Below are 20,273 nucleotides of genomic sequence, written 5' to 3'. Positions count from 1 at the left end.
TGTCCACCACGGCACTGTGGGCTGTTCTTGTTCAAGGCTGCTGAGAGATCAGGCGTGCAGCATGTGACAACAAGAAATGCTTTAGTGAGGCTAAAGCAGGGTGGTCCATCGATGTGCTGGCAGGGCGCCCAGCAGGGCTGGTGGAGCTGGCGGACTGCAGGGCTCACTAGGGTCATAGCCTGAAGCAAATGGCCTTGCCCCACAGGGCATCTGGAAAGAAAATGTAGGAGAGCGACCACAGGAGGCAGTAAAAAGCAGTGAGTGAGAATGGGGAGAAAAACAGCAGGATGACACCTGGAATAAAAAAAAAAAAAAGAGAGAACCTAAATTCCTCTAAAGCTGTGAGAGGGTGCCCTTGCTGGGCAGCCCCATCCCCACCATCCCAGGAAACTAGATCATCTGAGTTGAGTGTAGTGCATTCTCAGGCTCCATTTGATTCAATACAGATCAAAAAGTCAGCCCTGGCCAACAAGAAACAGCCTAGATCCCTGATTAGGAAGTCGGCAATCTTCTAATGGTTTTAAGGTTCCCATGGGCTTGTTAACACAGCCAGCTGGAGCCTGAGATGGCCTGCTCATAAGCTCGGCCCTTCACCGACACCTGGAAATGTGCAGCCCACAGTCCCATACACCTGTGCCTGCCCCAAGTGGCTCACCATGCCTGGACCACGTGAGCTCTCTGCTGAGTGCCTGCTTGCCTTCAGGGAGCCCAGAGTTGGCAAGGCAGAGTGTTGACATGACTAGCTCCTGATGGAAACCTTGGGCACTTGCCCTGCGGTGTGACTACAATGCACATATGTGATCAAAATTCACACTTCACACATATGATCACAGTTCCGACCTGGAGGAGCTTCGTGCACCCCTGTGCGACTTCCTGGGAGAGGACCCTGAACCTTACACTGTCCTCCTCTGAACTTTACCTAAGTTTTGTTTCCCTCGGCAGAGTTTACTGGAACTTGACCTTATCCATGGAATCAACACACAGAGCCCTGTGTGTCCTCACAGTAAATCACCAAACCCATGCCAGGGAGTAGCAGGGGTGGGGAGGTTTGGGAGACTCCTCCTTCACCCCCAATTTGACTCTTAGATTCACCAACAAAAAGCACAAGGCATGTCTGGGATATCCACACTAGGCCTTTCTAGGTACTATAGATAAACAGCTTAATTTACATCTCACAATCCTGTAACTGAGACACACACCTGTCTTTGGGGCCAAAGAACAGGAAGTACACTTGGCCACCTCACGTCTGACATTGACACTATCTCAGAGCTCACAATCAGGGCAGGGGAGTATTTCCAAGGGAATAACCACCACTAAGAGACTCAGAACACAGGATCCACCAGAGGACCACTCAAGGGGTATGCAGTTGATTGAGGATATGGATTGGAGAAGTCGGTAACCTACAGAGGCAGGGGGTAATGTTTAAAACCCCAGGGAAGGAGACTCGCAAGATGGCTGACATAGGAGGATGGTTGTGAGGAAGCTCACAAACAGAGAGGGATAGAACGCGACAAAAGCGTAAGTGGAGCAGCATAGAGCTGCAGGGAGAGGAGCGTGAAGTTCCCTGGACAGTGTAGAGCCAAAAAAATCCACACAATTCGGAAGAGCAACCAGGAAAAAAACAAAACAAAATAAAACAAAAGTCAGGGAAGACGGCATTCTGCTCCAGACCTGCTGAGTCACGTTTAAGTGAAGCCGCCAGGAGCCGCAGCCGCAGGAGACGCAGGAGACGCACCCGCCAGGAGACGCAGGAGCCACAGAAACCGCTGACAGCCATTGCACCCACCGCAGACGCTGCAGCCGCCACACCAGCCGCACCCACTGCACCCGCCAGGAGCCGCACCCACGACGTAGGTCCTCGCCAGAGGCAGAGGCAAACTGCAAGAACCTGAGGTTTGAGCGAACTGGGTAGAGGTGGCAGTGGGTCAAGGCTCCCGGAGTTAACCCTCCAGGGGCATGCACAGAGCCTGAACATCCTTGGTGCTCATCTCCCCACCCTTCCCCCCCCCCCCCCGAGATTCCAGCATCTGGGGACGCAGGGCAAGTGCCTTGAAACTGCCAAAACTGTGTCTTGGAGGTGACGCACAGCGGTCCTGTGCGTTGAGGAGAAGGGCAGAAGGCGCACTGAATGCTCCCCCGTGCCTTGTGGACTAGCACACAGCTGGGTGGTACTGACCCACAGGAACCCGAGCACGCCTCTGGGCTGTGCGGACCCAGGCGCACCTCTGGGCTGGGCGGTCCCTTGCGAGCGCTGGGGTGGGCGGTCCCACGCTGCTGGAGTGGGCGGACCTGCGCAGGAGGAGCTTCCAGAGAGCACCTGGAACACCCCACGCCCTACAGTCCTGTGCTTGGGAGACATACCAGGAGGGCACTGCGGACCCGCGTGCAGGAGATATTCCCAGAGAGCGCCTGGAACCTCCATGCCCTGCAGTCCCTGGCACTGTGGACACACCGAGAAAGCACCTAGAATCCTCCGTGCCCTGTGATCCCATGCACAGGGGGCACACACAGAGGGTGCCTTCATTCCCCCACGCCCTGTGGTCGCATATGTGTAGGGGATGAGCTGAGAGTGCGCTTTGAATCCGCTGGGCCTTGGAAGTGGTGCCCTGAAGTCCAATGTACCGGAGACACACCAGAAGTGCCTTGAAAATTCCCGCACCCTGCTACTCCACGCCTGCAGGCTCCGCTCTCTGCAGGATAGTGCTTGGAGACCCCTCAGCACGCTGGTGCCTGGGTCTCTCAAAAAGAAACACTAACACAATGGGAAGAAATACCAGAAAAGGTAATGATCCAGATGAGAGAGCCAGCACCCCACCAACAAAGGATCAAAAGCCAATGTCTATTTCGGAGATGCGAGATGAAGACATGGAAGATCTACCAGAGAAGGAATTCAAAAAAATAATGTTAAAATATGTCAGAGACAATGAGAAGAATTGGGAGGACTTCAAGGAATTCAAGAACCACATAGCCTCAGAAATACAACAAATGAAAAGTAAAATCCTTGACTTAGAGCACAAAATTGAGAGCCTAACCAACAGAATAAATACAGCAGAAGAGAGGATCTCTGAAACGGAAGACATGCAAAATGAACATACCCAGCTCATTAAACAGCTGGAGACAAGTCTGAACAAAGCCAATAAGACCATACAAGAAATGAAAGACAACCTCAGGAAATCGATTAGGATTATTGGCCTTCCTGAAGGAGCAGAAAGAGAGTCAGGAATGCAAATGGTACTTGACGAAATTATACAGGAAAACTTCCAAAACACTTGGAACATGAACCCTGCCCAAATCCAGGACGGTCAGAGGACTCCCAGCAGATATGACCCAAAGCGATCTTCACCCAGACATATGGTGCTCAAGTTCCACTCCAACGAAGACAAAGAAAGAATCCTAAGACAAGTATGAAGCAGAGAAAAGATCACATACCGGGGAAAACCAATCAGAATCACTGCTGATTTCTCTGAAGAGACCTTACAAGCAAGAGGAGAATGGACAAAGATCTTCCAAATCCTGAATCTGAACAACTGTCAACCAAGAATAATGTACCCAGCAAAGATCTCATTCGTATTTGAGAATGAAATCAGATACTTCCATAGCAAAGAGAAACTAGAAGAATATACCTGCACAAAACCAGCTCTACAAAATCTCCTTAGAAATGCACTAAATCCAGAAAAAAAGGAGACGAATCATAAGCAAAGATGGCAAACAGGAAGGTCTCCCCACTAAAGTCCACACAAGGAGGGGCAATTACACAGATATCAACACCCACAAAAACACATACGTATGGCAGGGCAAAATCGCAACCTCTCAATTTTAACTCTTAACACAAATGGCCTAAACTCACCAATCAAAAGGCATAGATTAACGGAATGGATCATCAAACAGGACCCAAGTATCTGTTGCCTACAAGAGACACATCTAACCAGAAAAGACTCCAAGAAGCTGAAAGTGAAGGGGTGGAAAAAGATATATCACGCCAATGGACGAGAAAAAAAAGCAGGGGTAGCTGTCTTAATTTCAGATGATATAGACTTCAATCTTACAAGCATCAAAAAGGACAGGGAAGGTCATTATATAGTGGTGAAGGGATTGATCCATCAGGAAGTAATTACCATCGTGAACATATATATGCACCGAATCCCAACGCAGCTAGCTACGTGAATCAGTTACTTACAGACTTAAGGGGAGACATAGATATGCACACAATAATTGGGGGTGTAAGAGGACATTGTGACCATAGGTCAGCGACCGTAGTCAGCGAGCACAGGATTACAGTTGATGGGACAATATTTGTATGATAAACAACTGAATGGATGTCTTGTGTGTGACTGATTGGATATCCTTTGCATGAGAACAACTGTATGGCTACCTTTTGTATACCTGATGAGATATCATTTGTATAAGAACAGTTGAGTGGGAAGTAATATACAAGGCAAAAGGACTTCCAAACTAAGGCATAGAAACAGTTGATGGTTCTGTTGATGAACTAAGTATCTCTACCCTAATCCTGTATGACCCTCAGCATATAAAGTCTGTTGCCCCTAATAAATTTTGGCTATTGATCATCAGTCAGTAGTCTAAGCGTGTTATTATCGGCTCCGTGCACCAAGTCCATCGCTGCAGGACAATGACAGTGGGTGATCTTAACACTCCGCTAACAACAATAGACAGATCAACAAAACAAAAACTCAACAAAGAAACAACAGAGCTCATACAAACAATAGAACAACTGGACTTGGTAGACATTTATAGAATTTTTTACCCTAAGGCCACAGATTATACATTTTTTTCAGTGGTGCATGGCACCTTCTCCAGGATCGACCACATGATAGGACACAAAGCAAATCTAAATAACTTCAAAAAGATAGGAATCATACCATGTACCCTCTCAGACCACCACGGAATGAAATTGGAAATCAGCAATTCAAAATGCCCCAGGAAATACAGAAACTCTTGGAGGCTGAACAATATGCTGTTAAACAAACAATGGATCAGAGAAGAAATTAAAGATGAGATCAAAAAATTTATGGAAACCAATGAAAACTCTGACACAACATTCCAAAATTTGTGGGACACTGCCAAAGCAGTGCTACGGGGAAAACTCATCGCAATTAGAGCTCATGTTAAGGCCCAAGAGAGGCGCCAAATACAGGAACTAAACACACACCTCCAGGAATTGGAAAAACAACAGCAGAAGAGCCCCACACACAATAGGAAACAAATCATCAAAACAAGGGAGGAAATTAATCAGATAGAAATAAAAAAAACCATACACAAAATCAATGAATCAAAAAGCTGGTTTTTTGAGAAGATAAACAAGATAGACACCCCACTGGCCCAACTGACAAAGAAAAAACAAGAGAAAGCAAGAATTAACAGCATCAAAGATGAAAAAGGCAACATAACAACAGACACCGCAACCATTAAGAACATAATTAGAAATTACTACAAAGCACTGTACTCCAACAAATCAGAAGACCACCAAGAAATGGAAAAGTTCTTAGACTTCTACCACCTGCCAAAACTTAGCCCAGAGGCAACAAACGACCTGAACAAACCCATAACTGAAATAGAGATTGAATCAGTGATTAAAGATCTCCCAACAAAGAAAAGCCCAGGCCCAGACGGCTTCACTACAGAATTCTACAAAACATTCTGAACAGAGCTAACCCCAATCCTCTACAAACTCTTCAAAACAACTGAAAAGGAAGCAACCCTTCCAAACTCATTCTATGAAGCCAACATTACCTTAATCCCAAAACCAGACAGAGAACCAACAGAGAAGGAAAACTACAGACCTATCTCTTTGATGAACATTGATGCTAAGATTCTCAACAAAACCCTAGCCAATAGAATTCAAAAACACATCAGACAGATCATTCATCCAGATCAAGTAGGATTCATCCCTGGAATGCAGGGATGGTTCAACATTTGGAAATCCATCAATGTGATACACCACATCCAAAAACTGAAAACAAGAATCACATGATAGTATAATAGACGCAGCAAAAGCTTTCGACAAAATCCAACACCACTTCCTGCTAAAAACCCTAACCAAGGTAGGCATAGATGGAAAAATCCACAACATAATCAAAGCAATATATGAAAAGCCCAACGCCAGCATCATACTGAATGGAGAAAAACTGGAACCCTTCCCACTGAGATCTGGAACAAGACAGGGATGTCCACTTTCTCCACTACTATTCAACATAGTCCTAGAGGTACTCGCTGAGGCCATAAGACAAGAAAAAGAAATCAGAGGAATCCAAATGGGAAACGAAGAAGTCAAGCTTTCACTATACGTAGATGACATGATTCTTTATGTAGAAGAGCCAAGAGACTCAATACAGAGACTTCTAGAACTTATACGAAAGTTTGGTAGAGTGGCAGGGTACAAAATTAATGAACAAAAATCAACAGCCATAGTGTATGCAAACAGCCCCAAGATGGAAAAAGATTTAACCAGCAAGATACCATTCAAAATAACAGAGAAAAGTATGAAGTATCTGGGAATAAATCTAACCAAAAATGTAGGAGACCTATTTGAAGAAAACTACAAACTACTTAAAAAAGAAATTGAACAAGACCTCAAAAGATGGAGTAACATCCCATGCTCCTGGATAGGTAAAATCAATATCATTAAAATGTCTATACTGCCAAAAGCAATATATACATTCAACGCAATCCCAATCAAATTGCCCAAAATATTCTTCATGGAACTGGAAACAATGATTCAAAAGTTCATCTGGAAACACAAAAAAAACACAAATAGCTAGAACCATCCTGAAGAACAGGAAGTTAGCAGGGGGAATCACAGTTCCGGACCTCTAGACATACTATAGGGCAGTGGTTATCAAAACAGCCTGGTACTGGCACAAAGATAGAGAGGAAGATCAATGGAGCAGAATAGAAACACCAGAAGGGAACCCACACAGATACAGCCAAATAATCTTTGACAAAAAGACAAACAACAATCCAGGCAAATGGGAAGGTCTGTTTAATAAATGCTGTTGGGACAACTGGTTGATAGCCTGCAGAAACCAAAAGATAGACCCACATCTCTCACCATACACTAAGATCAAATCTAAATGGATAACAGATCTAAACCTACATCCAGAAACCTTCAAACCTTTGGAAGAAAATGTTGGAAATACTCTGCAAGATCTAGGGGTAGGTCCCAACTTCCTAAAAAGGACACCAAAGGCAATAGCAATCAAGACCAGAATAAACAAATGGGACCTCATCAAACTAAGAAGCTTCTGTACAGCAAGGGAAATAATCAACAAAGTAAAAAAGCAACCCACACTACGTAGGTGATAGAGGGCTAATCTCCAGAATATACAAAGAACTACAAAACAACCAAAATGTCAAAACAAACAAGCCACTCAAGAAATGGGCACAGGAAATGGGCAGACACTTCACAAAGGAACAAACCCAAATGGCAAATAAGCATATGAAAAAATGCTCAAGTTCCCTGGCAATAAGGGAAATCCAAATTAAAACATCAATGAGGTACCACCTGACACCAGTAAGACTGGCCCACATGAATAAAAGCACCAACAGCACTTGCTGGCAAGGTCGCGGGGAAAAGGGAACCCTACTCCACTGCTGGTGGGGCTGCAGGCTGGTACAGCCTCTATGGAAATCAGTATGGAGAACATTCAAACAACTCAAATTCAACATACCGTATGATCCAGCAATAGCACTCCTAGGAATATATCCAGAACACTTGTTTTATGAGAAACCAACATGCACTCCTATGTTCATAGCAGCACAATCAGTAATTGCAAAAACATGGACGCAGTCAAAATGCCCATCAGCAGAGGATTGGATAAGAAAGCTATGGTTCATCTACTCCATGGAATACTACTCAGCTATTAAAAAAAACCAAAATGCAGTTCTTTGTGGCCAAATGGGCCCAACTGGAAACCATAATGCTAAGGGAAATGAGCCAATCCCAAAAGGTTAAATACCACATGTTTGCCTTAATTTAAGATGATATGATGTTGGGCCCGGCGGCGTGGCCTAGCAGCTAAAGTCCTCGCCTTGAAAGCCCCGGGATCCCATATGGGCGTCGGTTCTAATCCCAGCAGCTCCACTTCCCATCCAGCTCCCTGCTTGTGGCCTAGGAGAGCAGTCGAGGACGGCCCAATGCATTGGGACCCTGCACCCGCATGGGAGACCCGGAAGAGGTTCCTGGTTCCCGGCTTCAGATCGGCACAGAACCAGCCGTTGCGGCTCACTTGGGGAGTGAATCATTGGATGGAAGATCTTCCTCTCTGTCTCTCCTCCTCTCTGTATATCTGGCTTTGTAATAGAATAAAATAAATCTTTTAAAAAAAAAAGATGATGTGATGTTATGTATAACATGTTATGTTATGTATGTTATATGTTGTGTATAAACTAAAATTGAAATGTCAATGAGGTGGTCACAGAAGGTGGTTAAGAACTAGCATTTATTTTTAACATATTGGCTACTCATTACTATGTCAATTAATTCCATAATGATGTAAATTTTTGCTGATGGTATGTTGGAGCTTTTAATTGATCGGGATGATACTCTGCTGGCTCTGTCTTCAAACCAGAGAGGGTATACCTAAGAAGCCATTGAACTTGACTGGACAATAAGATGCTGGACTCTATGTTTGGTATATGCTTGCGATGAGGGAATCTCAACTGAACTTGAAGTATGGTTATGCAACAAGGTGGAGGAATCCACCATGGTGGGAGGGTTTGGGGAGGGGTGGGGAGAATCCCAGTACCTATGAAACTGTGTCACATAATACAATGTAATTAATGAATAAAAAAATAATAATAATAAAAACCCAGGGAAGTGGGCCTGGCATGACAGCCTAGTGATTGAAGTCCTCACCTTGAACGTGCCAGGATCCCACATGGGCGTTGGTTCTAATCCCAGAGACCCCACTTCCCATCCAGCTCCCTGCTTGTAGCCTACGAAAACAGTTGAGGATGGCTCAAAGTCTTGGGAACCTGCACACGCGTGAAAACCTGGAAGAAGCTCAATTCCAGCCATTGTGGCTGCTTGGGGAGTGAAACAATGGACAGAAGATCTTCCTCTTTGTCTCTCCTCCTCTCTGTATATCTCTGTATATTTGACTTTGCAATAAAAATAAATAAAGCTTAAAAAAAAAAAACCTGGGAAGTACCTGACAGGAGGGCTCAGCTCTGTGCAACTCTTGGAGGAAGGGGACCCCTGTCTAAACAGGTGAGTGTCTCACTCCACGGAGAAGGAGTGTCAACAGCAGATGTTTTGGAAGCTACCCAGTGGGACTGGTGTCAAAGTTGATGCTGTCAATTACTTCATGCATGGGAGACCAAGGCCACGTGCGGAGTTCATTTGGAGAAGAGGGGATTAGGAGTGTCCACAGCATCAAAGATCGTCGTGGGCAATACTCTTACTATGATACAGGAGAACAAGTAAATGAAACACCAGGGGCTAGAAACGACCATTACAGTATATATCTGTGCCAGAGGAGTCATGTCCATTGTCTCATTTAAGTTCCAATAACCCTACAAGGTTAGGGATTGTTCAGTTTATAGACAAAAGAAACTGATTGAGATATTAGCCCAAGTTCATACAGTTACTATGAGCTGCAGTTAGGACTTAAGCCCTTAAGTGTGTCTAGCTGCAAGCCCAGATTTTTCACACTGCCATTCTGCCTCTGCCATTAACGGCACTGGAAGAACCATCGCTTGGAACCTGCCTGCAGTGGTTGATGCTAGCATTACAAAGGTCAAACCTGGAGCTGCTGTTAGGCCATCACTTAGAATGCCAGGTTCCCATGGGCACACCAGTTCTAGTCCCGGCTGCTCCACTTTCTATCCAGCTTTCTGCTAATCCACCCTGGGAAAGCAACAGAAAATGATTCGAGTACTCGGGTCCCTGTCATCCACGTGAGAGACCAGGTTGCTAGTCGTGGCTCCTGGCTTCAGCCTAGCCCAAGCATGTCTTTTGATGCCCTCTGGGGAACAAGCCAGTGGATAGAAGGCCTCTCTCTGTCTTTGTGTCTCCCTTTCCATATCATTCTGCCTTCCAAATAAAATAAATCTGGGGAATGTCAGGATGGAACCAAGGACCCTACAAACCAGACTGGACACATACAAAGGGAGTGAGGGGGAAACCTGACTAGCCACAGATGCTTGTCTTATTTGCATGCACAGGAAAATGGACATTCCTTGAAGAAAACCCTGAAATCATTGCCAAGTTTAGGGAGGCGTCTTCTAGGGCCTGTGTGAAGCTGGAACTCAGCACTTGGCCGCTGGGACCCATGGCACTATCCTCCTGCCTCAAGGTCAATTCCATATGCCCCTCTTCTCTCAAGTCCCACTCCCAGTATCACCTCTCACTCAAATCTGACTTCACCCACTTCCACTCTCTGTCCCTACAACCTGTCCTCCATGCCACAGCCCAGTGTCCAGCAAGGACTGTGGACCCAGTCACGCAATTATACCACATCAGTTCCTTTCAAGATGTCTCACTTGCTTTGGAGGTCAGACCCCAATCCCCCGCAGCATGCCCTCTTCCCTGGCCTCAGTGTCATTGGCTCTGTTTCTGCAAGTTCCAGTCACTCGGCTCCAACACACTGGCATCTTCCAGCCTCGGGGCCCTCACAACACCAGTTTTCTGTGCCTGAACCGCCTCCTCCCACTCACCAAGCCACACATCTTGCAGGTCTCCTGAAGGATCCTTTCTCTCCCTAACCCCCAGTTAGGGTCCCCCCAACAAACACCCTTTCAGGACACCTTGTGCTCCCACCACACATTAACACAGAACATTTTAAGGGATTTCTAACCATTCCTGGGTTGGTATCTGTCTATCAGCCTGACCTCCAGTACTGGACACACTGTGGGTGCTACCTAAATTTCTCTGAACTCGTGAGCATCCCACAATTCTTCACTGAGCACCTGCTGGGTAATCAGTGCAGTTCTAGGCACTAGAAGTTACAGCATGATAGAAAGCTGGTCCTCCATGGTGGCAGGGCAGGGCAGGACATCACCTGCTGAGCAGCTCCATGGAGAAAATACAGCAGCAAGGGTGGCCTGGAAGGCCTTAGTGAGCCGTGGCTGGCCACAAGCAGCAGTCAGGCAAGGGTAACCCAGGAGAGCAGCCTTTCCCCATACACACCTCCCAAAAACACTGCTTTCTTCCAGCTCTCAGACTCCAGGATCTCATCATGGGGGTAGTAGCTCTGGTCAATCATGAACAGGATGAGGAGGGAGGCCATGCAGCAGAGAATGAAGGTGTTGCCTTTGGTCAGCAGGGAGGTGGAGGCCAGGACACAGGAAGCATAGGGGCAGGGCAGCCCCTTGGAGACAGGTGTGCCTCCTAGGGAAGAAAAGCACAGGACTGAGCCGCAACTCCATGTGTGACAGGCACGCAGCTGAGGCCAGCCCCGGCTCCTCCTCAGGCTCCAAAGGCTCTTTCAAGCCAGGGCATAGTGGCAGGCTGTACAGACACGCTGTGTGGTTCTGTTCTGGGTAACCCGGAGAGAGCAGGCAGCCAGCGAGGAGCTGAGCTTGTCTCTGCTGTTGATGGGGTCCTTCAAGTGTCCTAGTCTAATCCCAGGTGCACTTGCTCCACACCTTGCTCCATCCAGGTGGCACACAGAGGGAAAGAGACACAGCTGTGCCAAGCAGTGACTCCCCCACCCAAGCCAGGACTCTGCCAATGCAACCCACAGCCTCCAGTGGGTGAAGAAAGTGAGAATTCTGACAAGCAGACACTGACAGCTGCCTCCCTCCCTCCCCCTGCGCTGGCCCCCCAGGACTCCTGGCACCTGAAAGCTCCCCCCGCTCTGTGGTCTCCTAACCTCAGTCCTGAGGCCACCCAAGTTCACTCACCAGTTGGACAAAAACACAGGCGGAACGAAGTGGCTAACACATAGATGATGGCCAGGAAGCCGTTCAGAGGCCCATCCACTCCCAGGAGCAAAGCTGAAGCCAAGCCGAAGGTGGTGAAGATAGCAAAATCATTCAGTTCCGCTCCTGTTCCCAGAAGGCCCAGCTTAGAGGAATGTCCATGCCTGACACCTCAGATCCCAGAGAGTGACCACTGCTCCCCAGGACCATCTGTAGCTTCAGGATTCAGGTCTCCTCCCAGCTCTACCTTAGCATGCAAGCACTGGACTTGAACAAGACACAAGTCAGTAAGTGGTGAGACCCACACCCTTTTCAAGCAACAGCGCATGTGCCAACAGAGGCTTTGCTTTGATAATTTCTTATCTCTTCACTCTTCCCTTTTGCCCTCACTCCAGCACCTGCATTGTTCTGGTTGGGAGAGGCTGGGCAAGGAGGGACACTGAAAGTCAAGGTAACTCAGGGACTGATCCCAGGTCAGTGAGTCAGCCACAGAGGCCAGGGCATGCCAGGGCAGGCCAGTGGGGTGTTGGAGGATGGGGGTGGTGACCTGAGATGAGTACCCTCCCGGGGGGAGGAATGAGAGGCCTGAGGCCTGCACTCACCCAGCTTGGAGCAGATATGGAGGTGTCTGGTCATCGTCCCGATGAGCGTGTCTAACAGGAAGCTGATCAGGAGCATCCAGGAGGCACACTGGGATTTCCTTAAGCACAGGCCCCCGCAGGGTGGCTCCTTCACGGTCCCCACATAGTCCCCTGCCCCCCACACCTGTCGTGTGTCTGAACACCTCCCACACCATGTCCTCTCTGATCTACACCTGACACACCTGCTTTATACACATTCATGGCCACACTCCTCCCATGCTCCTAAACCTGTCTTGAAGGGGTGCCCTGAGCCCCTCAGTTATCACTAAGGACCCCTCCACCTCATTTGGTGGTCCAGGGGTCCTACTTTCCATCCCAGCCTCTGTCACTGTCTCCCTACGTGTTCTCAGATAAGTCAAAGTTCCCTCTCTGGGTCTGAAAAACCAAGGAGTTGATCTCTTGGGTGGATGTGAACGTGTTTGTTCAGACGACCTATTTCCTCCTGCATCAATTTAAGTAGCTCCCGTCATTTAAGGACTGTCATCAAGACCATCCAATTTGCAGGCCAGTTGTTGTCTTGTAGTATTTGTTCATTATCACTTTATTGTTGATAGGATCAAAGGAGATGGCCCTACTTTTATTTCTGATATTTTCCCTTGTGTCTTCTTTTTTTCATTTTGTTAAACATTTGTTTATTCATTTATTTATTTGAAAGTCAGAGTTAGAGAGAGGGAGACACAGAGATCTTTCATCAGTTTATTAACTTCCTAAATAGCCACAATAGCCAGGGCTGGTCCAGGCAGAAAGCAGGAGCAGGTACTTTGTCCAAGCCTCCCACATGGAGGTAGGGCCACTAGCACTTGGGCCATCTTTCACTGCTCTCCCAGGCACACTAGCAGGAAGCAGCCAGGACTCAAACTGGGGCCCATAAAGGATGCCAGCACTGCAGGCAGAGCTTAACCAGTTGCACCATAACCTCTTGGGTTTTTTCCTTGGTTAGCGTGACTAGAGCTGTATCAATATGATCAACCTTTTCAAAGAATTTGTTTTTTGGTTACGTTGATTTTCTGCTTCTTATTTTCAATTAATTTGATTGCTGACCAGGCTTTTATTATTATTTTCTTCTTATTTGAGTTTATTTTGCTCTTCTTTTTTTCCTAATTCCCTAAGTGGAGAGATTAGGTGATTAGTTTTAGAATTTCTTGGGTTTTTGGGCCTAGCGCAATGGCTCAGCAGCTAAATCCTCGCCTTACACATACCAGGATCCCATGTGGGTGCCAGTTGGTCTCCCAGCAGCTCCACTTCCCATCCAGCTCCCTGCCTGTGGCCTGGGAAAGCAGTTGAGGACGGCCTAAAGCTTTGGCACCCTGCACCCTGCACTCCTGGTTCCCAGTTTCAGATTAGCTCAGCTCCAGTCATTGTGGTCATCTGGGGAGAGCGCTAGCATTTGTAAGATCTCTCTGTGCGTCTCTCCTCTCAGTAAATCAGCCTTCCAGATTAAAATAAATAGATCTTTAAAAAAAAAAATCTGCAATTTTTAAAAAGGACGTTTATTTTTTAAAAATAAGAAGGCTGTGCATATTGCAAAGCATTCATCTTCAACGACCTGATTTTTCATAGGCATTGAAATGTGACACCACTCACAGAAGTAATTTACAGGACCCATGCCCACTTGCAATCCAGCTCCCTGCTGATGCCTGGAAAAAGCGCTAAAGATGGCTCAAGGTCTTGGGCCCCTGCACTCCTGTGGGAGACCTGGATGAAGCTCCTGACGCTTGACTTCAGACCAGCCAGCTCCAGCCACTGCAGCCTTTTAAGAGGTGAACCAGTGGATGGAAGCTCTGTGTGTGTGTTTGTGTGTTCTCTGTGACTCTGCCTTTCAAAGAAATAAATAAATCTTTTAAATATACATATGTGTGTGTATACATATAATTTACCTGCAACTTTCAGGGGCACACAAACATGCCTCAGACTTTCTAGAGTAGTGCCAGTTTCAAATATTCTGCAATGTAGTGAATACCACTGAATCAGAACATTCTAGAACAGAATTGTTCACTTCTCATAAATGTTATTCTAGACAGCCATAACTAGCAAGAACAAAAGAAAAATATAGTACAAGTTCCCCATTTTGCAGAAGCAAAGACTGAGACCAGGGGTGTGACCTAAGTGAGGTCACATCTCAGGCTGGTGGAAACAGTAAGACTGGGATTTTGACTCCTGACTCCTAAACCTACCCCTCAATTAATCCCTGTCTTTCCCTGCTCCCCTAAGCTGGCTGCGTTCACCCAAGGTTATCTGGACTCTCAAGGCCTTCTTACACCAGGGCCCCTCAAAACCTAACACAGGAACCAAAGCAAGCCAGGGAATTCTGAGATGGGAAGGTGAGGGCAGAAAGAACTGACACCACTTTCTCCTCCCATGAACACACTGCAGTGTTGTCTCCTGGGTCTCAGTGCCCCTTCCTTCCCCTCCCCCCACCTCCAACCCCTGCCATTGGCTGCAGCTCATGGCCAAGAGCATACTGGGCCCCAGACCTACCTGCTGAAGCTGCAGAAGATGGAGAAGAGCCCCAGCACCATGTTGGCCAGAGACAAAGCACTGGTAATATCCTTCCAGGAAAGTGCACTAAGCTGGGAGTGGCTCTGTTCATTGCCCAGGGAGAAAGAGTTGCACTGACCTGGCACCCAGGAAAGAAGGGCAAGGAGTTCCCAAGGTCCATCACCTTCCCCTGCCCCCCCCCCCCACAAAAAAAAAAAAAAGAAAGAAAGAAAAAAAGAAAAGATTCCCAGGAACCTGGTCCTCCTGCTTCCCTGGACCTCACCCCAGGGCTGCACCCTTCCTTTGCTCGGTTGCTCTGGTTGGACTAAGGGAAACAGGAGCAGATGAAGGGGACAAAACAGAGGTGTGGAAAGGAGCAGACGAGGGCAGCAGCTTGGGAGAGTTCCATAGCACTGCAGGAGAGCGGACACCACCTCAGTTTCTACTGCCTCTCTTCCACGGCCTCTTGCCTCACAGCACAGATACTCCCATTACGTATGTCAACCCTCCTGGCATCTCCCATGGCACAGGGCACAAGCCCTGTCTATTGGAAAGATGGCCTAGTGAACAAAGCTGCTGTCTGTGGTGCCAAGCAGCCCATATGGGCAACTGGTTCATGTTCCTGCTGCTCTGCTTCCCATCCCACTCCTGCTTGTGCCTGGGAAAGCAGCCCAAGTGCTCAGGCTGTTCTTGCCCACTTACATGGAAGACTCAGACAAAGCTACTGGCTCCTGGCTTTCAGACCCACCCAGTTCCAGCCATTACAACCATTTGGAGATTGAGCCAGTGCATAGAAGATATCTCTTAGTGTGTCTCTCCCTCTATCTCTTTCTGTGATGTTCATTCAGATAAATAAAGAAACCTTTAAGATAGGGAGAAGAAAAGATGGGCCTTCATCATACACTTTGGGTTGGCTTGAGAGAGCCATGGAGTCAGGAGACCCCTTTGTCTTGTAGGTCATGCTTCCGGCTGCAGAAGCCCAGGGCTACAGCCAGGGCGCCCCAAGCACCTGCTATGACAGCCCCAACCAGAGCAGCAAACTACTTCCAACAGGAGAAGAGGTGAACGGTGGAAAATGCACCATCATGGCCCTCAGCCCCTCCTTCATGTCTGATGCTGAGGGTCACGTTTGTGAACGACAAAACAACTCCAAAATCACACACTAAGTTGGTAGAGACAAAGCCCACCTGTTTGGTCTAAATCTGCTAGGGCCACAGGTGTCAGCAAGAGGAGCCTGCAAGGCACAGGGAGGGGGCTGAGGTGCCCAAGCCTGCCAGGTGCTACAGCACGTGGTGCCCAGACTGCCTTGAGCCACCCAGTCTTCCCCAGTGCCAAGAACCAGTCAACACTCAGCTTGGCAACCTAGCAGCTAAAGTCCTCACCTTGCATGCACAGGGATACTATATGGGTGTTGGTTCATATCCCGGTGACTCCATTTCCCATTCAGCTCCCTGCTTGTGGCCTGGGGAAGCAGTTGAGGACGGCCCAAAGCCTTGGGACCCTGCACCCACACAGGACACCAGGAAGAGGCCCCTGACTTCTGGCTCCTGGCTTTGGATCGGCTCAGCTCTGGCCATTGCAGCCACTTGGGGAGTGAATCAGCAGACAGAAGATCCCCCTCTCTGTCTCTCCTCCTCTCTGTATATCCAACTTTCCAATAAATCTTAAAAAAAAAAAAAAAAAAAGAACTGGTCAACCCCACCCATCTCCACAGCCTGTCTGGTCTTTGAGACCAAACATGGGAATTCCATCCCCGGAAATTACTGCATGAAACAGAGGGAGAAAGAGTCGCAGGCCTTCACTGGAACAGAGAAGCTGGCTGGTTGAGGTAAGCCACACCAACCACCAGCAGGGAGTGTATACTGCAACAAAACACACAAGGAGTTCTTCCCAGGCCCATCTGCTCACAAAGTCCTCACCAACTTCAGACAGGTGGAGCCTTACGCTTAGTCCCTTTGCACGGCCTGGTGCCCTTCTTGTGTGGGCAGAGTTAATCAAGTCACGTTCTTCTCCCATGGACCCCACCACCAAGACATCAGAGGCCAAGAGAGGCCACCCTCAGGCTTTGGACTGGAGGAGATCCTCAGGGTTGCGCTGCATGGTTTGCTAGCCCCAAAGGCTGGCCTCAGTCACCAGTGGAGTCCGTAGCTGCATGGCCAAAGCTGTCATTCCAAGGCCTCCTTCTGCAGGACCTCCAGGGAAGTCCAGGGTGGAGGCAGGAAGGAGGCAAAGACCTGGCTGCCTACCGCTTCTGCATGAACCCATGGGCTGACCTCAGCAGCTGTTACCTGCCTGGCCCAGCCTTGATCCTATCAGAGCGGTCAGTCTTTCTGACATCTGCGTGTGTGTGATTTATGATGAACATTCCATTGTTTGCTATGCCATCCCTTCCACTGTCTTCTTTCACTCATGAGGTGCTTCCATGTTCCGGATTTCCACTGGCCCCACGAGTGCAATTAGCCAAGTGGTGTTGTCCCCACTGTCCAGGTTAAGGCAAAGAAAGACCAAGGAAGGGGAAGAACCTAGCTCAAGGTCATGCTAGAAGAGGAGAGCAAGCCAAAGTGTTCTTTCTCTGTCACGTGTGTGGATCAATGGGAATGCACAACATGCTGGCAGCATGCCCAGCCCGAGCCGGGCACTGGGAGGACTCTGGTCCCTGCCTGTCCAGGGACTCACACACGCCTGTGGACACTGGCAGACCCTGCTGCTCATGGTGGCACCTCAGCAAACAGCCAGGGAAGTGGAGGGTTCAGGACAGTTTGGTGACTTGTGCCAGGAGCTGGGGATTGAGCTGGGGCTCTTCTTTCCCAGAGAAGCACTGTTGGCAGAGGGGAAAAGGATGTAGGATGGACAGCAGGGAGATCAGAAGCGAGCGTTCCATTAAAGCAAGCTTCCGTACATGGGCGAAGATGGTGGCCTGGCACTTGGAAGACTGGGGAGAGCGAGACCTGCTCCTGCCCTGTGGGAGCAGCGAGGGGCTGAGAGGAGGCTCACCAGAGGAGGGGCAACCCAAGGGTTTGGCCAAGCCTGGCCCACAGGAGCACATCGTGGCACTCGCTGGCTTCCTGAAGCCCATGAGGCAAAGTCTAATCGATTGCTGATACAGTGGCCCTACCCAACCCTCTCCCTCTGTCCCCCAGAACCCTCCCAAAGCCTCCCTGCCCCCACCCACAGCCTGTCGCCCCTCTGTGCCCACCTCCCCTTGTGCTCACCGTGTGACACTTGGCACTTGGCGCTGACATCGCCTATCTTGTCTTCCTCCTCTTTCGCTTCAGGGGATGCAACTTGAGTGCAGACTGGGGTCCCCTGAGACCAACATGCAGCCTGACAACAGACGTCATTCAGTGTTCACTACACAATGACCCTGGGTCCCCCTGCCACTTTCCTGGGCCCTCTCACGGCACCAATCTCTGGGCACCCCACCTTTGGCTAGTTCACTGTGGTCTCCCAGGAGCCTTCTTGGGGGCTGGCACTGTGGCACAGTGGGTTAAGCCGCCACTGGTGATACTGACATCCCATATCAGAGCGCCACTGGGGAGTGCCAGCTGCTCCACTTCCAACCTGGCTCCACGCTAATGTCGCCGGGGAAGACAGTGGAAGATGCCCTCCCCCTCCCCCAAGTGCTTGATCTGCACCCACACGGGAGACCAGATGTTGCTCCCTTTGGGAAGATCTGTGTTCTGTGTGTCTCTGTTTCTCTCTCTCCTCTCTGCTCTTCAAATAAATAAATCTCTTTAAGCCTTCTTAAGTGAACTCCCAACCATCGGCTATTCAACTGCCGTGATCATTCACTTACTCTCTGAAGTTTTCCTCTGGTGCCTGCTCTATGTCTGGCCTTGGTGTTTTGTGGGAACAAGACCCAGGCTGCAGCCTCTACAGGCTCAGTGTCTGGTAGTGGAGGAAGCTGGGTGAAGGTGTCAGGGTTATGTAGGACAGGAGACCTCCCAGCTGCTGCGGGTGTACAGCGACAAAGAGACTGTCTGCGGTGGGGGACAAAGGAAGGTCCCACCAAGGTGGTGACTTTCAGCAGAGTGGCCGAGAGTGGATAGCGTGTATGGGTGGAGGGAGGCGTTGTGGTGGGTATAGCAACACAATATGCAGGTAGGTGCGACTGGAGGTGGGTGGGTGGGGCAGTGGCAGGTGGCAGGCGTGTTTGCACGACCTTGAACCAAAGCCTGTAGCAGAGCGTGTTTGGTGTTCCTGTCAGACACAGGTTGAGAGCAAACTAGAGAAAAGAACGCAAGACAGGCTGCTGGCGGGAGGAGAGAGGCCAGCGCAAGGGGGAGTGGGTATCGCAATGGGGAGTGGGTATCGGCCCTGACTCCAGAGGCGGGTGTGACCGCCGGTTCCCCCGCGAGGTGCAGCCTCTGACGGTGCTACCTAGCGCCAGGCCACTGGATTGCGCACCTCTGCTCCCTGCCCCACCTCGGACGCCGCTGCTGCTCACCTGGGGCGAAGACATCGCTAGATGGGTCGAGTCTGCTGTCTGTGTGGTGGAAAGGCCGCCCAGGGCGAGGAGGCGCAGCTCCGGACCAAACCTCTCAGCCCCGACTCTTAGCTCACAATCCCCGGGAGCAGGGGAGGGGCTGCGGGCCTTTGACGGGGAAAGAGGAGGGTCTCACCTTCCGGTGGAGCTGCGGGGCTGGGTCACTTCCCCCGGCCTGGGAGGCTTCGCAGGCAGCAGGACGTGGGTGCACAGCCCAAGTGGCGGAACAGCAGGACTGGCATGGAAGTGGACCAGGGGAGACTGGGCCTGGAGGGGAGGGGGGAGTCAGCCTCAGCGCCACGAGGCCGCGGTTTGTGTGCCTAGGCTGTTCTTTCTGCTGGGCCCTGGAAGATGTGTTGGATGAATGACACCTGCTTGAGGACTTTGGACCCAAACCTGGAGAGCGTGTTTTTATTTCTATTTCTTGGGAATGATGCTTTGAGCAGATGGGGCAGCCTAACCTGAGTCACAAACAAGCTGCTTGATGTGTGGGAATAACAAGGTTGGCCTAGTAGGACCCTGGGGAGTGCTGCAAGAAGGCCATCCCACCGAACCTTGGCAAGAAGTGTGGATTTCATTCCAAGTGTAACGAGATTTCTTGGGGGGTTTTAGAGCACAGATGTCGGTCTCTCATTTACAGTCTGAAAATATGAGATGGATAGTCTCAATGTAGGTAGACTGAAGGGGCAGGGAGGCAAGTGAAGTCGTCCCACACCAGCCCAAGTTAGAAGCGCTGCTGGCTGGGGGCAGAGGGTGGACATGGGAGAAGCAGTCAGAGCTGGGCT

General features: G+C 49.2%; 1 protein-coding gene across 2 annotated transcripts; it reads right to left on the bottom strand.

The window, feature by feature from the left end:
• Window positions 1-11: 11 nt before the first annotated feature.
• TMEM269 (transmembrane protein 269) lies at window positions 12-19,477 on the bottom strand. Of its 2 annotated transcripts, none has more exons than XM_058679908.1 (7): window positions 19,450-19,477; window positions 18,199-18,326; window positions 15,003-15,141; window positions 12,486-12,583; window positions 11,866-12,009; window positions 11,150-11,350; window positions 12-294 (listed from the first exon to the last, which is right to left on the bottom strand). In XM_058679908.1, exons 2-7 carry the CDS (start codon window positions 18,242-18,244, stop codon window positions 173-175), a joined length of 750 nt encoding a protein of 249 aa, XP_058535891.1. In that variant the 5' UTR covers window positions 18,245-18,326; window positions 19,450-19,477; the 3' UTR covers window positions 12-172. The 2 variants fall into 2 exon arrangements, with proteins under 2 accessions (XP_058535891.1, XP_012784293.2); XM_012928839.2 differs by having other exon boundaries at window positions 18,215-18,326; window positions 19,450-19,471.
• Between the last annotated feature and the right edge of the window lie 796 nt (window positions 19,478-20,273).

The sequence above is a fragment of the Ochotona princeps genome, chromosome 2 (assembly GCF_030435755.1).
Source record: "Ochotona princeps isolate mOchPri1 chromosome 2, mOchPri1.hap1, whole genome shotgun sequence".
Lineage (NCBI taxonomy): Eukaryota > Metazoa > Chordata > Mammalia > Lagomorpha > Ochotonidae > Ochotona > Ochotona princeps.
This window is presented reverse-complemented; position numbering and strand designations above follow the sequence as displayed.

Bases quoted from the DNA above. Each gene is read 5' to 3' on its own strand.
- TMEM269 (XM_012928839.2), bottom strand. The intron at 11,351-11,865 runs GTGAGTGAACTT...TTTCTTCCCTAG, and splicing joins CCTGTGTTTTTGTCCAACTG to GAGGCACACCTGTCTCCAAG. The intron at 295-11,149 runs GTGTGTATGGGG...TTTTTATTCCAG, and splicing joins GAAAGCAGTGTTTTTGGGAG to GTGTCATCCTGCTGTTTTTC.